At 56.4% G+C, this 21,080-nt stretch overlaps 2 protein-coding genes across 9 annotated transcripts; both read left to right on the forward strand.

The window, feature by feature from the left end:
• The first annotated feature begins 211 nt into the window (after nt 1-211).
• Nucleotides 212-17,492, forward strand: RNF121 (ring finger protein 121). 8 transcript variants are annotated; one of them, XM_055803278.1, is made up of 9 exons: nt 212-310; nt 6,850-6,887; nt 7,906-8,047; nt 9,031-9,185; nt 9,664-9,771; nt 10,578-10,698; nt 13,092-13,225; nt 15,071-15,169; nt 15,909-15,996. In XM_055803278.1, exons 1-9 carry the CDS (start codon nt 254-256, stop codon nt 15,994-15,996), a joined length of 942 nt encoding a protein of 313 aa, XP_055659253.1. In that variant the 5' UTR covers nt 212-253. The 8 variants fall into 8 exon arrangements, with proteins under 8 accessions (XP_055659253.1, XP_055659245.1, XP_055659252.1 ...); XM_055803277.1 differs by having other exon boundaries at nt 213-310; nt 15,071-15,172; nt 15,923-17,492; XM_055803273.1 differs by lacking the exon at nt 15,909-15,996 and adding an exon at nt 3,216-3,326 and having other exon boundaries at nt 254-310; nt 13,092-13,611; nt 15,071-15,172.
• Nucleotides 17,019-21,073, forward strand: IL18BP (interleukin 18 binding protein). Its single transcript, XM_055802881.1, has 5 exons — nt 17,019-17,088; nt 19,695-19,781; nt 19,965-20,030; nt 20,318-20,447; nt 20,617-21,073. Exons 1-5 carry the CDS (start codon nt 17,019-17,021, stop codon nt 20,828-20,830), a joined length of 567 nt encoding a protein of 188 aa, XP_055658856.1. The 3' UTR covers nt 20,831-21,073.
• Nucleotides 21,074-21,080: the final 7 nt, after the last annotated feature.

Here is a 21,080-nt window from a genome sequence, read left to right on the forward strand (position 1 = left end):
GTGTAACCGGGTCCACCGGAAGGGACTGTGCGTCCCACTTCGGGACTGGAAATGGCAGAAGATCCCTGGCCGTGACAGCTCGCCCCTTCCCTCTGCCTGTAGCGGCGCCTCTGGCGGCTGTCCCACCCCTCCTCTCCTCTGACTGGCCGTCGGGGCAGCGCCGCGCCAAGCGATTAGCGGAGGTGCGACGGCGTGGCCGGTGATTGGCGGACGGTGGCGGAAGAAGCTGGCCGCTGGGGACGGGGGGGGCAAGATGGCGGCGGTGCTGGAGGTGGAGGTTGGGGGTCCCGTCGAGCGCGATGTGGAGGAGGTAGCGGGGGGCCGGGAGCGCCGTGGACCGGGGCGGGCTGGGGGCCCCCGGGAGGGTTAGGGAAGGGGGGCTGTGGGGCGGGGGACACCGGGTTGGGCGCACTGGCTAGGGGACAGGGCCCTGCGGCGGGGGCTGCGGGGGGCTCGGGGCTGGGGGTGCTGGGGTCGGGGGAGGCGGGGCGGGCGGGTGTCGGGGTGTGTGCACTGAGGCTGCCTGGGGGGACCCTGGGGCGTGGCGGGGGAGGGGGGTCTGGGGCACTGGGAGCTTCCAGGGCTTTGGGGCGGGGGGGTATGGGGACCGTTAGGGCTGAGGGGCTCTGGGAGTCCCTGGGGCGGGAGGGCCCCGGGAGAATCTCCAGGCCCCTGGGGCAGGGGGATATTGGGGGTCCCTGGGGCAGGAGGGCCCTGGGAGCATCTGAAGGCCCCTGGGGCAGCGGGGCATTGGGGGGTTCTGGGTGAGGGCGCCTTTGGGCTTTTTTTGGTGAGCTGCAGTGGATCTGCAGGGCCTCAGGAGGAGGGGCTTTGGAGGGCTCTGGGGTCCCTGTGGGTCTCGGAGGCACTGGGGAAGGGTGAGATGGATGAGAATGTGCCTCTGGGGTGGGCGGCCGTCCTGAGTGCAGGGTGAGAGGCTGGATGTGGCTGGAGGCAGCTGTGAGGAGCGCAGGGGAGGAGGGCGGTGGTGGAGGGGAAGCTCAGAGCAACCTTTGAGCTGTGTGAGAAACTGGCAGTTTGGGACATGGCAGGTAATTGGCAACAAGGGCCTCTGAAAGACTTTGCATCCCTGAAGTGGCCAAAGTGCCTGTTCCAGACAGGGCCCCCCAAGCTGGAGCAGCTGAAGAGGGGCCCTGGAAACACTAGCTGGGTCCTTTGGCACCTGCGAAGCTTCTCTGCTGTTAATTCATTCTCTGACTTTAAAACTCACTGCTGGAAAAGCCATGCGAGACTGGGGTGGGATTTGCATTTCAGAGAACACGGGAGGACGCGGGGCTGCTTGCGGTGCCCTCGGATGCCGGCAGCACGGGTAGTGTTCTCTCCTGGCAGCGACTTCTGCCTGTCACCTTGGTGCTGCGCCGTGTGAACTTCCGTGCTGAGATAATCAGTGGCCCTTGTTGCTCTTGGGGAATTGAAGCCATGTGAGGTAGAGGGCTTTAATTGAAGTTCCCACTGTTCCCATGATGGTGTTCAAGCATTCCCGGAGATGAAAAATTATAAAGCCAAAAAGAAAAAAAATCTGCTCAAAAAGCTGGAATTGAGAGCAGGGGCGTGCCTGCTTCTACACAACGGGAGTGTGGCATCTGTGTCTGCCACGGCATGTGTGCCACTGTACCACAGCACTGTAATGGCACTGCTGTCCTAGGCTTCGTCATGGCACTTTGTACTCAGGAGTTTTCCTTTTGCTTGCAGAGTGGTTCTGTGTGCGTGCAGCTGGCAGCCCTGCTGGAGCAGCAACACAAGGGGTACAAGATGCTTGGCTGGTGCAGTTGGGGTTTTTCAGTGCTTTTCCTCAAGAATTGGTAGTTTGGCTTAAAATTTTTCAGGTGCTGAAGGTTGTATTTGGGAAGTTTACTGGCAGGGTTGACTTGTGGAACTTCCCTCCTGTATGGCTGAGCTGTGTGAGCAAGGTGAGACAGTCTGCCTGAAGCGCAGTAAGAGCTTGTGCATCCTTCCTGTGCCATGTGTTGCTGCCAAAGAGCAGGTACAGTGGGATGACAGGAGGATTCAGCCTCAAATCCAGTGACCAAATGTCTTTAGCCACAAGTTGGTCACTCTTGCGTTACTTCTTGTTATATTTTAAGATGTTCACTGGTGGCTTTTTTATGCCAGAGAGGTGTTTGTCCAGCCAGGCTTTGAAGAACACAAAGGTGTATGTGTGCATGCTGGAACCAGGCTGTCTGAACTCCTCTCTGAACAAGCAACCCTGGCATCCCCCTGTGAATCTCTTCCATTGTGATAAGTGAGACTCAAAGCAAACTAGTAAGTAAACAGTAAGCTCTTGCACTCATGAGCTCTTTAGTTCAGTGCCAGCAGTAGATGGGAAACCTTTTCCACGTAAAAACATAGAAGAGCTGAAGATGCTTAGAAGTGAAATTCCTGTTTTTCAGTCCAACAGAAAACTGTTTTTGGGACTGGCTGAGAGGGCGTTGCGAGGAGGCAACTGACGGGCTGTGCTTAACTCTGTGCTGTGGTTCCACAAAATCCACATCCATCAGGACAAAATCCATGTGCTTGTGTTTGAGATCTTGGCAGCTCTGTGGGCTGAGCACATTGCTGACGAACAGTTAACGGTGGAGCTGGTGCACGGTGGAGATCTGAAAGGAGTTTAACGTTTCACTTGGTGCACCCATGTGGGATAAACACTGAGTGTCATGTGGCTTTGGCTCTGCCTGGTTGTAACTCAGGCTGTTGTCAAAGGTTTAATTTGCGATTGTTGAAGCATTTGATCAGTTAGGGCCTTTTACTCCCTGCTGATTGTTACTGTGCTGTTTTGCGAGCAGAAGAAATGAAGACTTGAGATTCCAAAATTTTCTCAGACTTCACTAAAGAGCCTGCCTCTTTAAAATCTGCTTCAGGTGAATCACTGCACTCTGGGCATTCTCTTGAAAGGTATTTATTTCTCTTGAGATTTATCTTCCAGTTATTTCAGGTTGTTCCTAGTGAGTGATGTGAAATATATACTGAGGCTGGGGCTGTGGGAGAGATGAAATCAGGTCCCGGGCATCCTGGACCCTCGGCTCTTGTGCCTCTGCCCGGTGCTGTGCGTAGCAGATGCTGGCTGCTGTTGGTTTTGATGGCCAAAATACTGTGGAGCTGTGCAACATGAACTGTAGGCTGGTCTGTAGCTTGGAATTGAAATCAGCAGCTGCTTATTCTCTGTCCTCAAGACATTCTCCTTACCTCCTTCCCAGATTTAGAGCGTAAGGAGATTACAGCCAGCTTGCAGCTGGGTGGTTGGTACGTGTGCCTGGAGATCTTCCTGTCTCCCTGCTTCTGGACTGCGAGAAACAGGCGGTTATGAGGTTTGTATTATAGGTAACCGCAGCCTTTGTGTTTTCCTAGAGAGGAGTTCTCTTGACTGTCCTGGTGATGGGGATCACAAGTTTGCTGAAAACTGAAGAGTGGCATGAGTTTCTTCCAAGGGTCATGGTACTGTGTGCGAGGAGAGAATTGGACTTTAGTCATAGATAGCCAGTTTCGCCAAGCTGTCACGCTGAGGGGGCTGGGCTTTTTGAGTGGTTCGTGAGTTCTGGAGGAGAGAGCTAGCAGAATATATAATTCTTAATTCCTTATGTTTTTTTAAAAAAATAGTTGTTCTAAGAGCTCTGGTTTGTCAGACAGAGGGCATCCTGTGCTGGTATTGCCAGCAGGAGTGGTTTGGTGCTCAGGGCTTGGTGGAGTGTATCTTCAGATACTTCAGTCATTGTCATGGTTCTTGTCTAACCCCTCTCTGCTCTGGTAAAGGGAGACTTATGAGCAGAGGCTCTTCAGCCTAGCTGATGGGGATAGAAAGGGACCCAAAACCTGGGTGTTAAAATGACAGACCCAAACTAGAAATAGAACAAACACTTAATGGTAAGAGCAGGTGCTTCCTGGCACCGTCTCTCACGCTTGGATTCACCATTGCTATTCATTTTTAGAACCAAAGCTAGATTTCTTTGGTAAAAGAGTGTGCAGATCAAGGAGGAGTTAACTGGAAGGTTCAGTTTGCAGTGGCTGCTCTGCCAAGTCGTGTCTGACAGTCATCAGATCGCTCTGTCTCTGCTTGAACATCCCGTCTGTCACGTCCTGGCCCCCCCTTAACAAAGTTATTTCAGGAGCTTTAAGCTCTGGGGAATCTGGTGAAGCTCAGTCCCTGTAATTGAGTGAAAATTGTGTCTGATGCTGTGGATTCTTGCACCTGCAAGGACAGCTTACATGGCAGTTGCTGCTTTGGAGGATGGCTAGGTAGGAAGCATTCTTCTCTGTGAAATGCAGGATTGCCTTAGGGTATGGGGCAGAGAAGGCTTTAGCTCATTTGCTGGAAGAATTTGTAGATTTGGGGGAGATGCTGAAGGACAGAGGCTGAAAAGTGTTCCCTGAGCGTGGGACAGAGCAGCGTGGATGGACCAGCTGCTGGTGTGCCACAGAGGAGTGACCACAAGCTGCTGTATGCTGAGGGGAGAAATAATTGATGTGTTTGGAAGGTGCTGGACTGTCTGTGCTCGTAAAATGTCCTCATGCAGTGAGGGCAGGGGTAGAGCCTGGGGGGAGCAGGGATCTCCTGGGGAGTGGCAGTGGGAGCCCCTGGTGACTTCCCAGAGCTTGCAGAGGGGTTGACCTATGCCAGAGCTGAGCTGGGCCAACAAGCACTTGGAGTTTATCAGCTTTTGCTTGCAGTGATTTGAGAACATTTTTGAATGATTTTTTTTTTTTTTTTTTTTTACTGTTTATCAGAGCAGTTGTTCCAACTCTGAATTGGGTAGCTGACTTTTTGAAGGGAAAGCAGTGACTGAACTGATTAATCTGGATGTTTTAGGAACAGAAGAGCTTGGGGAATTTGGGCAATGCAAGCATACTTCTTGGAGTCAATGTCAGATCGTCACATGCTGTTTCCTATGCAGGCAGGCCAGTGAGCTTGAACAGGGGTTTTCACAGGTCTGTGTTTTGCATTTGCCTAAGTACTGAAGCACTTCTTGAAGGCCTTGGGGACTGAACCTCTCGCAAGTGTTGCTCTAGGGTGAAGCACAGCAGATGTCTAACAGCACACAGACGGATTGCTGCCACGCACGTGTTTTCCTGCCTCCTCACCCTGGGATATAATTAGGTGCCACAGAGGAAGCGAGGCAGCTATGTGTGTCCTCAGCCGAGCCCAGGTGTAATTGGAGGTGCTGCCTGCAAGGCATCGGTTTGGGGAACAGTCCCAAGGTTGAGGGATATCCCTGTGGTTCAGTACCCAGTGATCCAAGGCTGGTGGTGCTGAGGTGGAGCCTGTTCCTGTGTACATGTCTCCAGTGTGTACAGGAAAGCGTGATGATAAAGTCCTTGCTGTGCCTTGGTTTTGGTACCTTTTCTTATGGTTCCACACCTCCTTGCTGGTAAACATCCAGGTGTGGGTCATTCTGGGCTGGCCAGCCATGCACTCGGCTGTGGCTGTGCTGGGGAAGAGTTAGCAGCCAGGGCGAGTGCCAGCCCCTCGGCTGTGCTGGAGGGTCTCCAGCCAGCTGGGGGGTTGTAAACTGTATGTTTATATGCCCAGCCCCAGGTGAGCTGCTGTAGGTTTTATCTGTGTTTGTGTCTTGCCGAGGAAAGGTGACATGAAGTCAGAGCAGTGGGATTTTGTTTGCTGCATCCCCAGCACTGTGTGTCAGGGTTTGTGCTGGTGCTGGGATGCCCAGCCAGTGAGCCTGTGCAGGAATGTGACTGGTGCTGGAGGCCTCTTCAGTTCTTATGTGAAGATATAAAGCTCCAGGAGAAAGCTGAAATGCAGTATCAAAGGTCCCCTCACTGCTGCCCAGTCCAAATGCCTCATGGAGAGAGTATTCATGCCAAATTTTGCTGGGGGAAATGGGGAATTCTGTGAGACTCGGCCTTTGAATGCTGCTTGCTTGCAAGCTGAGAAGGTTAGCCTGGGGTCATGGTTCTGCAGAGGGGGGGCCTTCTAAATCACTTAGGCTGGTTCCTTCTGTCCCCTAAACCTGTCAGGCAAAGGATGTCCTTGACGCTCTGTGTGCAGCTGGGCAGTTTCAGCTTGCATTAAGCACAGATTACACCAGTTCATCATCTCTTGTTGGTAATAACAGCAACTCCTGTTGCTCTTGGTTTCTCCTGTTGGGCAAAACCTGCTGCCTGTAACACCTGGGAGAGACACCCAGCCATGTCAGCAAAGGAAGTCCTAAATCTTTCTTCTTCCGTGATTCTGTCTGAAAATTTGTTTGTCAATGATTTGTGGGTGACATGTAGACACCAACCCCTGTCCTGCACACTGGTGGAATTTGGGATTCCCCTCTCTGTCCTGTTTCTGATGTGCACTGGGATCGCCCCTATGTGCCCAGAGACGCCTGGCTGGGTTTTGAACGTGGGACTTGAACCAATTCCTCTAGGACGGTGAGCTGCAGTGAAATATGGGAGTATGAGGGGAAAGGTACTTGCAAGTGGTGGAGGAGCAGGGGGACCCTGTGGCTCTCCCTGTGCTGCCTGGAGGGTCAAAAGACAGCTCTGGGCTGCAGTGTCACGACGGCATGTCCAGGGTTTGTTGTTTAAAGCTGCTGAATCTAGGGTTTCCCCCTTCTGAAAGTTCTCAAAGAGCAGTCCTGGGGGTCTCACAGGATGCCTTTGCAGCTGCTGCTGCTGTCATCACTGATCGCATCTCACCGGGAGATAAAGGAGCCAGGTGCTGCGGCCGTGTTTCATGCGATGAGCAGGCAGTGTAGACGAGGCACAGCCTTGCTCCTGTGGGACATAAACCAGCATCTGTGCCGATTGGGCAGATGAAGGAAATCAGCTATCTGTTCTAGGCTGGTACTTCAATAGCTGATTTCTGTGGTGTTTTTTTTCTCTCCCTAGGTTGATCTTTCACACTTGTCCCCAGAAGAGAGATGGAGGTGAGTCTGTGTTGTGAGGTGAACTGACGATTACAGCTTGAGTGAGCTCCTGCTACTGACCAGAGCTACCAGCAGCACAGCCCATTTTCATGATGGGAGAGGACAGCATTATTTGTTAGAGGGAAGTAGGAACTGTCCTAAAAGGCAATACTAATGTGTTTTTCCTTTAAATTGCTGACTAGATACTCCTCCTTTTCCTCTAGTCAAACCCATTTCAGCCAGACATTTGTTGAAAGCACAGTAAGGCTGGTCTCTCAGTATGGATTTATACAGGGTGGCTTCAGATCAGAGAATTTGGCATATTTGTTGGGTTTGGATATTTTTTTTTTCCCCCCTAAGTTGAACTGTCTTGTCAGCTTGAGACAGAGATGTAAGGATGTAAGAGGTCTTAATTCTGTCTTGGGTTTTGGTTAAACAGCACAAGCTGCAAAGAAATCCCGTGTGTCTGCAGAGCATCAGTCTGGAAATCTCTTCTTCCAGGATACGCATGGGGTTATCCAGGGCAGAGAGAAGCAATTTGCTGGAGTCAGAGGGTTTTGCTGGCTATAGACTGTGCCCTGCCCATCCAAGCCTTTTCCTTGCTGGGTGAGAGGAAGGATGGTGCTGGTGGCTCTGAAACTGGGCTGAGGGTTTGGTACTGAGAGCTGGTGCACACTCATGGCGTCAAACAGCCACTCAGCTGATGCTGTTGCAGTGGTGAGTGAGTTACGTGAAACGTGTACTCCACGTTCCTTAGTTCAGATATGTCAGTGTGAGTTCTCTCTGCCTTGTTCATACTGGGGTGGGCTGAATGGCAGTCTTAGCTTTCACAGTTTAAGAATGAGCTAGTCTCAGAGAAGCCTTTTGTCTTTTCTCCTCTGGATTGCAATGCAGCACCCATCTCCACGATGCTCCTTTGTGGTGTTTCTCAGTCTGGTCTTCCTGGCTGCCCGTGCCGAGGTGTTTGTCAGCCCCACGGTGCTGTTAGCATGTGATCTGTGCCCGCATGCTCTTCAGCCACCTTTTCCCTGTGTTGCAGGGTGGAGCATGCACGAATGCATGCCAAGCACCGTGGTCACGAGGCTATGCATGCCGAAATGGTCCTCATCCTTATTGCCACGCTGGTGGTGGCACAGCTCCTGTTGGTTCAGTGGAAGCAGAGGCACCCTCGCTCCTACAACGTAAGTGTCTCCCATGCAACCATTTTGTCTCTGAGGCTGGGTGTGAGTGCTGAGTGATGCTGTCCTTTAGCTGATGAGAAGTATGCTCCTGGTTTTCTCTTTTTGGCTGGTGTTGAGATACCCCTTGTCTTCCCAGAAGCCTGCAGGGATTCTAGCTAGGGATGAGGTTACATCTGTTACAAGTGATGCCAATAACTCTGTTTTTCATAGTGCTTTGACACCAGGTGATCGGAGAAACAGATCTCCGGTATTGTCCTGAGGGTAATGCAAAGAGAAGCTGTTTTTTCTGGGTGCTTCCTCAGAAGCAATGGGGACTTCTTGCTGCTGGGCCCCTGGTTTTGACAGATCTGGCAGCATTGTCTGCTGAGCAGACCTGCCACTTGCTGATGCCACTGGCTTGTCAGGGACTGTTATTCTACCTTAACTGACCTCACTCTGATTTCGGTATCAGAGGTAATGTTTCCAGGCGATACCTATAATCCTCTATGAACTTTAAACTGAACCTGTTTGCCTGTTGCCCCTCCCGCAGCACCACAGGAGCTCAGCTGCAGGGCTGTAGATCCCTTTTGGGAATAGGCTGTAGGGCAGAGGTGAGTCTGAAACCTTCCGCTGCACCTGTCTCCTTGTTTAATATTCGTCTGATGTTTGTATGGTTGCTGTGTTCGGGTCCTTGGAAAGGTGAAGGTTTATATAGCAGCCTTACAACTAGTTAGGTGGTCATCTCCTGTACCTTCCTCTGGATATGTTTCCTGTGCATTCTCCCTCTGGCTCTAGTCCTTTGTTACCAAGGATCACGTGGCTGCTGCCCCAAACTTCTTCAGCCAGGCTCTGAGCCTGTTCTCTGGGTGCCACAGACCAAACTTCCTGAGTTTCCTGGTTGCTATTCAGAGCCCTTTGATGCAGGGAGAACAGCTGCCAGGAGTGGCAGGGTGTTTCTGATGAGCAGAGAGCCAGCTCAAAATGCTTTTCCTCTGTTCCTGCAGATGGTGACCCTCTTCCAGATGTGGGTAGTGCCTCTGTATTTCACGATCAAGCTGTATTGGTGGCGGTTCCTGGTAATCTGGGTGCTATTCTCAGCAGTCACAGCTTTTGTCACCTTCAGGGCAACTCGAAAACCTCTGGTACAGACAACACCCAGGTTAGTACATGTGTTTCTGGGAAAACTCCTCAGCCTCAGGGGAATCATTACAAGGCGCTCTTTCCAGTTTTGCTGCCACAGATCATTGTCTTAAACTTTGTACCTTGGGAGCACTCAACCCCTGCCCGTGCTGCCCATGTCAGTCGGTGTAAAGCACTAATTGGCTGCTGGCAGCCAGCCCAATGCATGTGGTACGCGAGTGGGTGGTGGAAAGGCAGATACTTCATCCGAGGGCATTCCCAGTATGAAGCACACTTGCTTGTGGCCTTTGGAGATGCTGAGGTTTCTGGTTTGGAAGTCAAGACTGTAAGTGGCCTGTGGCAGGGATGGTTCTGTGGCTTGAAATAGAAATTTAAAGCTCATGTGTGTGGCTAGTTGAAGTGTCTGCTGACACCACCATCCAGGTTTACAAAGTACTTGCTGCAGTTTCTTTCAGGAAAAAATGAAGTAGTTAAATTCTTGTTTTAATTCTTTACAGGCTGGTTTATAAATGGTTTCTACTAATATACAAGATCAGCTATGCCACTGGAATTGTAGGGTACATGGCTGTGATGTTTACGCTTTTTGGTCTTAACTTATTGTTCAGGTGAGTGAATCTTTTGGGTCCCACTCCTGGGGCGAGGGATGTAACACACTGTGTGGAGTAAGGCTGCGACTCTGGAAAAACAGTTGTCTTAGCAATCTGATTAGTGGGACCAAAGAGACTCCAGGGATGTCCTTTTCTTGCTGAGAGGATCACAGGTAAGATGGTGCTACCTGAACTGGTCAGGGTCGCTGGAGAGCCCTGCTTCCAACTCAGCTGTGTTGGCAGCAGCTCCTCCATCTCTGCCTGTGTCTGGCCTGGGAGCAGCAGTGGGATTTTCTTTGCTTCCTGATAAAGAGTAGCATTTTCTTTGCTACCCTGACAAAGGGATACCTGCAACAGGCAGCCAGCCCAGGTGTGGTAGCAGGGGACCCTAGCCCAAGCCTTCATGTTTTAGAGAGGTTGATTCCTTCTCTGGTATATGAGCAGACCTGGCAGCTGCCTGCACAGACATAGAAGTGTTAACTGGGGGCTTACTGGGAGCTGATCTGGTGCACAAAACAGTTGGGAGATTACTGTAGCTGCTCATTCCAGAGGCTGGTGAGGGTGGTGGGCACCAGATACGAGACACCTGGGTGTTACACCCACATCTCCATTCAAATGCTGCTTTTTGACATCCAAGGAGAAGTGTCCCAGAAGCAGGGGCTGGGGCTGCTCTGGGCAGGCACCTAGAAGACCTCTGCAGGTGATGCTTCTGGGTGACATGTGTCTGCTGCTCTTGTGATGGGAGTTAGCACTGTGTGCTATGTCAGCACCCCTGCAGCCCCCCCAAAAAAGCTCTTGATGTCATTTTGGCTCTTCTGTTGTAGAATCAAACCAGAAGATGCGATGGACTTTGGCATCTCCCTCCTCTTTTATGGTCTTTACTACGGGGTTCTGGAGCGGGACTTTGCTGAGATGTGTGCAGATTACATGGCCTCAACGATCGGGGTGAGTTAATGCCATGCTCTTCCCCAGGCGAGAGTCCTGCCCCATTATGGGAGGGCCTGAAGTGTGTCAGTTGCAGCAATAGCTTTTGCCTCCCCCAAATGGGAAAGTGCATCAGACTTGAGGAAGGGCTTTCTGAGGCTGCTGCCTTTCCCGCTGTGCTCTCTCTGGACCCGCTGCCATGGTCAAGGCTGGGAGGTTTCTGGCGTAACAGAGCTGCTCCGAGACCTTTCCTTAAGAGCAGAGCTTCTTCAGGTGTTCCCTAGTCTCCAGAAGCACAAGAAATAAGGAATGGAAGGATCTGTTCAGCCCCTCTCTAAACTGACAAATATTCTCTCTCTGGGTCTTTAAAATCTCCAGTACCAAAGAGCACTCCTGCTTCTGGGACCATGCGGCAGGTGTGTTAACTTAAGAACTTAAGGCTTCACACCATGGGCTTCCTTCTGCTGCTTGTATCTGCTGCAGCTTGTGCTGTCCCTGTGGACAGAGGTTATGTTCCCATGTGCCTTCGGTGGTGGCCCACTCACCTGCTACCAAACAAAACCACAGTCCACCAAAAATTACATGCAGTAGGTCATGTTGCTGCTTTGCAGCAGCCCTTTAAGGTCTTGGACTTTTATTTATTCCTCCTCCTCTCAGAGCTTTCTGCTGCTGCTCCTTGGAGGTTCTGCCTGGCAGGACTGGGGAGCCCCAGCCCCTCACCAGCCACCTTCCACTCACACTGGGACACCTTGGCAGAGCTCAGATCTCCCCCTGCATAGGTGGTGGGTACCCGGGACAGGCCTACAGCAGCCCAGGCACTCCCCGAGGGTCTGGCCTGTCTGCAGGACTGCCAGGAGGGTGCTGCTGCTAGTTGGCACCACGGCCCAAGGGTGCCACTCCATTGGGTGGTCAGAGCGAAGCTGTGCCAGGTCTGCTGGAGGCAGGTTTTGCTGATGATACTAAACTAGGAGGAGCTGTGGACTCCCTTGAGGGCAGAGAGGCATTACAGAGCTGGGCAATCGCCAACTGTGTGAAATTTAACAAGAGCAAGTCTCAGATTCTCCACCTGAAACAGGGTAATCCTGGTTAGGGGGACGAGAGGCTGGAGAGCAGCCTGGGCTGATGACAAGTTGAGTATGAGTCAATAGCGTGGCCTGGCATCCCAGAGAGCCAACTGTGTCCTGGGGCATGTCAAGCCCAGCACAGTGAGCTGGTCGGTGGAGGAGACTGTCCCACTCTACACTGCACTGGTGCGTCCCCACCTCGAATTCGGTGTGCGGTTTTGGGTGCCTCCATGTATGAAGGACATCACACTACTAGAGTGTGTCCAGAGGAGGGCGACCAAGACTGTGAAAGGTCTCGAGGGCAAGACCTAGGAAGAGCTGCTGAGTTCACTTGGCTGCTTCAGTTTGGAGAAGACTGAGGAGTGACCTCATGGCATTCTACAGCTTCCTCAAGAGGGACAGCGGAGGGGGAGCTGCTGATCTCTCTCTGGTGAGCAGCCATAGGACACGAGGAGATGGGGTAATGCTGCATCAGGGCAAGTTCAGACTGGATGTTAGCGAAAGGCTCTTCACTGAGAGGGTGGCTTGTCACTGGAATGGACTCCCAGGGAAGTTGTGACAGCACCAAGCCTGTCAGGAGTTCGAGGAGCATCTGGATAATGCTCTTAGTCATGTGGTTTAGTGTTACGTAATCCTTTGAGGAGTAGAGAGTTGGACTCAGTGGTCCTTATGGGTCCCTTCCAACTTGAGATATTCTGTGTCTCCTAGCCAGGACACAGCATGAGTGACCCAGGGCTCGTGGCCACCCCTGGAGCGTGTGGGACCAGAGCTGCACGCAGGAAGATGTGGTTGCGTGCCTGCACCCTCCTGCGTGCTGCATCAGGCTGATGCTGAGCCAACAGGCTTGGAAATGGTTGGGGGGTGGCTGCTCTGCACTTCGCTCTTCAGCTGACCGAGCTTCAGGGACCCGTGGGGCTGGAGGCTTGGACCATATTCAACTGCCAGCCCAAGGCTGCCATTTTGGGTTAAAGCTGTCACCTCCAGCTTGTCCTGCTCTCACCCCCAGCCTCTGCCCTTGCTGCCTGGCATGGGTGCACCAGCCCAGCAGGCAGCTGACAACTGACCAGGCCATCGGGGAGTGAAGGGGGCTGGTCCCCGGCATGGGGAGGGGGTTGTGGGGCTGGCAGAGGGGCTGGGGTGTGATGGGCCACCACATGGCTGAGCAGCTTCCTGTCCTGTTGTAGTTGTTTCCCGCAGCTGGGCCTGTAACAAGGTTTTTAAGCCCAAAAGGCTGAGGCTGGACTCCAGGTGCTGACCCCAGCCCTCCTTAAAGTTTAGCTGTGCTGACGTAGGCATGGGACACGTGCCCTCCTGCTGTCACTGCTTTCCCTCTGCTCTGCCCTCGCTCAGTTCTACAGTGCCTCGGGGATGCCCACCAAGCACCTCTCTGACAGCGTCTGCGCTGTCTGCGGCCAGCAGATCTTCGTGGATGTCAATGAGGAGGGGATCATCGAGAACACCTACCGCCTTTCCTGCAACCACGTGTATCCTTTTCCTTGGGAGCCAGCCCATTGCCTTGCTGGCTCCCTGCCAGGGCTGGCAGCAGAGAGCTCCTGCCCTGCACCTTCTCCAGCCTGGGGTGAAGAAACGCCTGTCCTGGGACTTGGGGCCATTCTGCTGATTTTACATGTGATCCTTGCCTGTGTCATCGCTGACTTGGCATGGAAAGAGGCAAAGTCCCACATGTCCCTGAAATCAATGCCTCGTTGCTTCCATTTTACAAGTGGTTGTTCTTCCTTCCCCTCTCCAGCTGCCCCTGCTGTGGCAGTGCTGCTGTGGAGCTGTGCCTTGCTTTCCAGCTACCTTTGCCAAATCTGCTGGGACTTGACTGCCCAGCGCTTGCTGCCATGCCAGCTCCCGTCAGCATGAGGTAGGGGCGTGAAGCGTCCCTGGTCCAGCCGAGCAGCGCTCTGTGTGTCACACTGGCCCCTTGTTGGAGAACTACTGCTGCAAGTCCTGGCTGAGAGCCTCCGAAGGGAAGAGTTGGGGGAAAACACTGCCTGCCCCACACAGCATCCCTTGGAAAACAGCCCCTGCAGCCTCGTGCTGCCAGTCAGTGCCTGCCCTGCCGACTCCACCCACAGTCCAGCAGCTTCCTCCTTCCCCAGAAATCCTCCAGCGACTCTGGCCGCAGCGGGGTTTCCGGCGCCCTGGAATTGCTCACCCTTCCCCTTCAGCTGATTTTGAAACTGGAAGTCCTGGTTGTTGCTCAGCCCCAGCAGGGGAGGGCTCAGGGTTTTTTCTGGCAGTGACTCAGCGGTGGAGATGGGATGTCCTCTGGCACTGCTTGCGTTACTGGCTGCGAGGTGCTTTCCAAACTGGGCCTGAGCAAAGGTCATGGTGGCAAAACTCACCTAAATTTAATCGCTGTAAAGTGTTTACGAGGTGTATGCCAGCCTGGCCCCAGCATCTGACCCCGTGCAGGGCCTGAGCCTGCCTGTCACGCACCCTGTGGAAGCTTGGTGGGGGGTTGTGGCTGTTGAAGGAGTCTGTGCTTGTGGTAATCCCCTGGGGGGAGTGGCTCCTGCTGTTGCTCTGGCATTAACCCTGGGTCTGAGCAGCAGAGGCATTACCTGGGGGAGTTTGTTTGCTCAGCGACACCCTTATGCATGGCAGAGTTCCCCAACAGGGCAAGCGGCCTCACCCCAGAGCTGTGTCATGGTGGCTGCAGCCACCTCATGTTTCCCTGTGACTTCTTCAGGGCTGGGCTCAGGTTGAGTAAATCCTTGTTACTCATCTGCCATGATGGAGCATAGCTGGCACCTGCAAGTCAGTCCCTGGGAGAAATCCCTTAAATACGTTGTTAATCCTTGAGAAGCCTTTGTGTAACACACAGAGTCAAGTTTGCAGAGCTCTCCTGGGCTGTACAAACCTTCCCAGCACTCAAAGCCCCAGCATTTCGCAGCCAGACACATCCCTGCCAGTCCTCTGCTGCCAGCTCCCACTCTCAAATTGAGGAGCTTCCCCCAGCCACCCGTGTCGGTCTAACCCTGCTCTGGTGTTAGCATGTGCTGGGTTACATGTGTGCCGGGCACTGTCGAGACACAGACTCTTCACCGTCTCATCATAGCCCTCATGATGCCTCCCCAGCCCACTGCCCCATGAGCTCCTTCCTCTGTGCCTGGAAGGTGCCGTGCCTTCTAGGAAAGGGCTGCAGTTGTGCAATGTGGACACTCTTGCCTGTCTGATATTTCCCCCATCCCCTGTGCAGTGGCATGGGGATGACTTTTTTTTTAAGCTCAGTGGTTTCCTCCATGCTCAGTTGTGTGCCATCATTGTTTCCCCCTGCCCCAACATGAAGCAGTTCCCCTTAACGTGCCCCTCCCCAGGTTTCACGAATTCTGCATCCGTGGCTGGTGCATCGTCGGGAAGAAGCAGACGTGTCCATACTGCAAAGAGAAGGTGGATCTCAAGAGGATGTTCAGTAACCCGTATCCTTTCTCCTTGTGAAGGGGAACAGTGGGTAGGGTGCATGAGGGGCTCGGGGCCATGCCTGGGAGCTGCTGGCTGCTCATTTGGGCTCGCCAGGCCCCCCCAGGCAGGTGGCTACCAGCCCACAGCAACGGCAGAGACTGCAAAATCTGTCCGTGAGCTGGGCGTGTTGCCTGGCACAGGGCAGGGGGCATGTCTGGGGAGCTGGGAGGCTGTGGGCTCCACTGAGGGTGCTGCTCCCTCCGGTGAGAGATGAAAATGTTCATGAAGCCCTTCATGGCTGAGCCCCACAGCCCCTGCTTACCATGGGAGGGCTCAGCAGCCCTCATCCCCCTCCCTGCACCACTGTAAGGGATGGCTCAAGCCCCATGTTTTGCTTTTCCGCCTGTGGATGTTCCTGTGGGAAGTGAGTTCCCGCAGAGCCGGGCGCTGGATTTTGCTGCCTGTGCAGCGTGTGTGTTGCCCCCTCTCTGAGGCAAGTTGTGTCGGTCCCCTGGGAGGAGGAGATGGTCAACCTGGACCCCCACATCCTGCAGGACACCTGGTTGCACCCCACACCCTCCTTGCCAAGGCACAGCTGAGGTGAGCCCCAGCCTGGCCAGAGCCACCCCTCCCCAGGGAGCCAGTGCTGCAGAGGCTTGAGGCTTTGTTCCCCCTGTCCCTGTGGTGTGGCAGCTTTGAGTGGCTCCTTGGTGGGCTACACTCCTCTTGTCCCTGTCCCCGTGGTTCTTTAACTCCTTCCTACCCAGCTGGGAGAGGCCTCATGTCATGTATGGGCAGCTGCTGGACTGGCTGCGCTACCTGGTGGCCTGGCAGCCGGTGATCATCGGACTGGTCCAGGGCATCAACTACATCCTGGGGCTGGAGTAAGGGCAGGCGGTGGGGAGCCGTGGAGCCACGAGAGGACACGTGCCCAGGGCAGGGGACAGCAGCTGGCTGGAAACGCTGGCTTTTCTCTGTCACTTCTCAGGACCTCAGCCGTCCCCAAGGACTGCAGCACTGGGGGCCGAAGGAGGACTCTGCCCTGAGGCCCCTCCCACTAGGGCTGGGGGAGTCTTTTTTTAAAAAGCAATTATTTTAATGAGCATATTGAAAACTTTCTATTGCAGCTGAAAAGAGACGCTTGTCCCGTTTCCCTGCCCCAGCCCCTCTCTGGCCCTTCACATGGCCCCGGTGTGCTGAGCGTTTGACTGGGGGCTGTTCTCCATCTCCCTCTCCTGCTGCTTTGCCGGAAGAGGTGACAGGGAGAGGGCTGAGGCTTTGCCAGCTCTGACGCTTGCTCCCCGGAGCAGCCTTCCCAGCAGCGAGGATGGGACATGGGGAAGCAGGGTCGGGGCTGGGCCCCTCTGCTGCGCGGGGCTGCAGAGGAGAGGCTGCCTGCGGGGGCTGGAGCTCAGCACCCTGGAAGAGGGGACAGAGGGACACTGCTGCCCTGGCACTGACTGCCATGGGCCAGACTCTTGGCTGCCAGGTCCCTGGTGCCGTGGGTGCATGGGGAGTAACCGAGCCCCTCTCCCGCGCTGTGGTGGTGGGCTCTGCCTGTGCCCTGCCTCAGCTAACCCTTTTGTACACTCCCCCTTTTTTCTATATTCCTGCCTGGAAGCTGGTGGCATCACCCAGCTGCTGCAGCTCGGGGACCAGCCAGGGCACAGAGCGTGCTGTGCCGTTTCTTTCCCTGCACCTCTTTCTGTGATGGTGACGGTATGTCAAGAGCAGCCTGAGAGTGGGTTGCCCCTGCCCCAGGGCGCGGGGGATGCCCCGCTGGGGATTGCTCTTTTTGGCGCTGTAATAAAAGGGATCGAGCAAAGGGCGTGGGCAGGGCTGGGCTGCTGCTGGTGTTTCGCCATGCCAGCACAAGGAGCCGTGCCCCCATCCATCTTGTGCGAGGGGCTTTGGGCTCATTTTTTGGCAGCGGGTGAGTACAGCCTGTGATGGCAGCATGTGGGAGCAAGGTGCTTGACCCCAGGGCCAGCTGTGAGGCTCTGGGGGAAATTGGGAGCATTTTGGGGGTGGTCAGGAGCCAGCCCTCTCAGCAGTGTGAGGGCTTGAGCTGTGTCCCGTGAGGGTGCTGGGGTCTGACGGAGACACATGAGGCAGCGTCACCCCCGTTCCTGGTGTGAGGGACTGTGCCACGTTGTGCAGGGGATTTGGGAAGTGGCCACAGTGGCAGCTCGGCTGTGGGTGCAGCGTAGGCTGTGTCACCCAGGGGAGACCTGGCGTGGCTGCGCCACATGCCCCGCTGAGTCCTTTTGGTTTTCTTTGGGGTGAAACCACATCACAATGTTGTGCCAAACACAGAAATAGAGTCCTGGAAATGGAGATGCGGCCCAGGGTTTTTCTTGATCGTCTTCCTTGCTCTAGAGTGAGGCCACAGTTCCTCCTTCTGCCTTTGTGCTCTCCCTCAGTGGGGACAGATGCCAAAAGTGGCTGGGGACAAAGCACCCTCCCCACGGGTCCTGCCCACATATTTCACATCAGGGTAGCCTGAGCTCAGCTGGGTTGGGCTTTTGTGGGGATCAGGGACGTGGTGGAGGAGCGGAGGGTGCTGGGCTATCCCCATACATGAGCTGCCTCTGGCCCCTCGGTGCCCACAGGGCCCCTGGGCCAGTGCCGTTGCAGCCCTGGCCACAGATCCCCACAGGTGCTGTGGGGATGATGCGGCCACTGTCCCCGTCCTGGTGGGAAGGAAGGGGACGGGTTGTGCTTGGCAGGCTTGGAGATGTCCCTGAGAGAACCCTTCTAGCTGTGGTCCTGCCCTTCTGGGAACTGTTGATAACAACAGCCGGGAAACTCACTGGGCTTTTAGGGGCTTTTTTCCATGCGGTGCGTTGGTCCTGTGCCTGCACCACAGGAGCTGCCAGCGCGTGAGGCTCGGGTGGCTCCTCCTGCCCCGTGGCTGTGCCTGTGCTGCGTCCCTGCCTTGGCCGTGCTGGGGAAGCAGGCGCCGGGGGCTTCCCCTGGTTTTGCAGCATGATCTTGGTGGGTTACTGGAACCCTCATGTCTGCTGCTCTCCTGCTGCTGTGGGTTGGCCCCAGGGGGCTCTGCCACGGGGAGAGGGGCTGGGTCCTGGTCCGGGGTCCCCATGCCCCTGCTCAGGCTCCTCGCTGCCCCCCGGGGCTGGCTCCCCCACGGTCAAGCACCAGAGCGGAGCCCTGGCAGGTCCCTGTGGGTTTCTCTCCATCTTCTGGAGCTGGGAGGCCTGCGCTAAGCTGTGGGGCTGCCCCAGCTGGCACACGGCCCGGCGCCCAGGGCTCCCCCCACCCAGTGCTGGTGCTCAGTCCCCAGGGGGCTTCACCCACCTCCCTCTCCCCCTGCCCAGACCCTGCCTTGCCCCTGGCCAGCCCTGAAGTGTGGGGAGCCAAACTGGTCCCTGGCATGGGGACTGCTGGCTGCGGCGTGGCCCAGCTCAATATGGGCAGGGCATGGCATTGGGCTGTCAGCCTCGGGGACTGTCCCCCAGCCCTGTGACACCATCTGCCCAGCCCTGTGACACCATCTGGCTCAGGGCCCCATGCAATGGGCATGGGTGCGCAGCTGAGCCCCGCTCCTACAACCCTGGGGTGCACATGGCTGCTCGTCCACGGGCGCCGGGAGGGGGGCGGGGGGGGGGGAGTAGGCAGGGTGGGCACATGGGGTGCAGCGAGGCTGGTCATGGAGCGGCTGTGGGATGTGTACAGCCAGGCGCAGGGGGTGTGGGGCACAGGGCATGAAGGACAGAGGACACGGGGGACATGGGAAGGAGTATGGAGGGGACGTAGTGAGGCGTGTGGTGCTGTACCGGGGCACACGGGGCATGGGGACACGGGGACGTGGAGGGAGGTGGGACAGCAGGCAGAGGGAGATGGTGTGCACAGGGCACAGCCTGGGCTCCTGGGGGACATGGGGCACAGCGTGGGGAGGCAGAGGGAGGCATGGGGTCCCGTACGGGACTACAGGGGGCATGGGGGACTGTACTGGGGCACAGGGAGGTGTGGGACACGGTAACACTGGGCATGTCCTGGGGGCACCGGGGGGCTGGGGAAAGGCGGGAGGTGGAGCAGGGCACGGGGCCCGTGGGCGGGTGCGGGTCCCGGTCCCGGTGAGTCACGGCGCTCCCGCCCGCCGCCCCTCGGGCCGCCCCATAAAGCGCCGCTGCTCCGAGCGCCGCTGTCCCATGGCTGCGCCGTGCCCCGCCCGTACGGCTGCTGCGGGACCGGGCGGGGGGGTCGGGGCACCCCTGGGGGTCGCCAGCCGGGACTTGGGGGGCCCCGGGAGGGGGATCCAGCCCGATGCCTAGGACTTAGGGGGGCCCGTTGCGGGTCTGGAGGGGGCCGTTGAGGGGTCCATGGCCACCCCGGGGGGTGCTGGGGGGACGGGAGCATCCCAGGCTTGGGAGGCGCTGGGGTGGGATACCATGACCAGTTCCAGGGAAGCTGAGGGGGATGCTGCGGGGGTGATGCTGGGGGGAGCTATCCCAGGCTTGGGGGGAGCATCCCGGCATGCCCAGCACTGAGCCCCATCTCGGCATGCCCAGCACTGAGCCCCATCTCTGCCCACAGGGACACCCCCCTGCCCTGCCCAGCTCCTCCTGCCCCTGCTCTGCTGGGCCCTGGCCTCCTGCTGCACAGGTAAGTGGGGGCTGCTGAGGGGGCAGGGGCAGGGGGGCAGAGCCAGCTCTGGGCTCTGTGCCACCCCAAGAGGCCTGTGCCCCTGTCTCCTCTGTAGGACCATGCCTTCCTACCCACTTCAGAGATGTGGGGTCTTGAGGGGCAGCTCTTGTCCCCCCACCTCACCCCACTCTGCTCCCTCAGGTGCTGTGGCCCTGCAGCCCCCCAGAATCACTATCCTGCGGATGCCAGCAGAGCCCCCCCACCCAGGTGAGTGACCCTGGGGCCATGGCAAGGGTGGCCTGAGGATGGGGGGTGCTGCAGTGGGACCCCCACCCTGGGGGAGGCACGGGGGTCAGCTCCTGCACCAGCCCCGGCAGACACGCGAGGTGCATCCTCCACCTGCAGCTGAGATTTCGGGGTGCTGGTGAGGTGGAGGACGTTCCCCTTTGGGGGAAGGAGGGGGTGGGCCATGCCTGTGGTCAGAGGCAGCCTGGCCCAGGGGGCACTGGGGACCCTCACAGCCCCTCTGACTCCATGTACCTCTCCGGCTCCAGGCGAGAACGTGACTATTTCATGTGAGGCAGTGAGTGGCCTCCCCGAGCTCACGCTGCTCTACTGGCTGGGGAACAGCTCCTTCGTGGAGAAACTGCACCCGGATGGGGCCGTGCATGAAGGGATGGTGCTGTGAGTACATGACCAGTGGGTCCTGAGGGTCAGCAGGGCTGCCTGGGACTGCTCTGGGACTGGCAGGGAGGAGCAGCCTCAGCCAGGACAGGGACTCAGGGTCCCCCAGCCTTGAGGGGGTGTCACAGAGCCAGGGATTGGCACTGATGTGCCCCCCCTGGGTCTGCAGGGAGGAGCCACAGGGTTCAGGGGTGGTCCTGCACCGTGACCTGCACTTCATCTCCTTCAGCGTGTGGCACCTGCACACCAACTTCACCTGCGTGGTGCTCAGCCCCCTCGGCGTTGATACCAGGGAGGTGCAGTGGCTGCCCCTGGCACCAGCACCGGCCCCTACCAAGAGTGGAGGACTGGGCTGGGAACAGGGAGCAACTCCTGATGGGTGAGCACCCCATGGTGTGTGTCCCTGCTCTGATAGCCTTGCACTGCTGCATGGGGATGTGACGCCTCCATGGAGGCCTGTCTCCGTGCCCTGCTACAGGATCTGCATGGCCCCACGTGCACCGGCTTCTCTATGCGTGGGGCTCCTGCTGCCCTTCACGGAGCTAGGAGTGCTGCCCAGGACAGCCCAGGGACCTGCCCATAGCTGGCTGTGGGACCCCGAGGTTTATTAAAGCACATCAAGGCTGCCCGGTG

Source organism: Falco peregrinus, chromosome 4 (assembly GCF_023634155.1).
Source record: "Falco peregrinus isolate bFalPer1 chromosome 4, bFalPer1.pri, whole genome shotgun sequence".
Classification (NCBI taxonomy): Eukaryota; Metazoa; Chordata; class Aves; order Falconiformes; family Falconidae; genus Falco; species Falco peregrinus.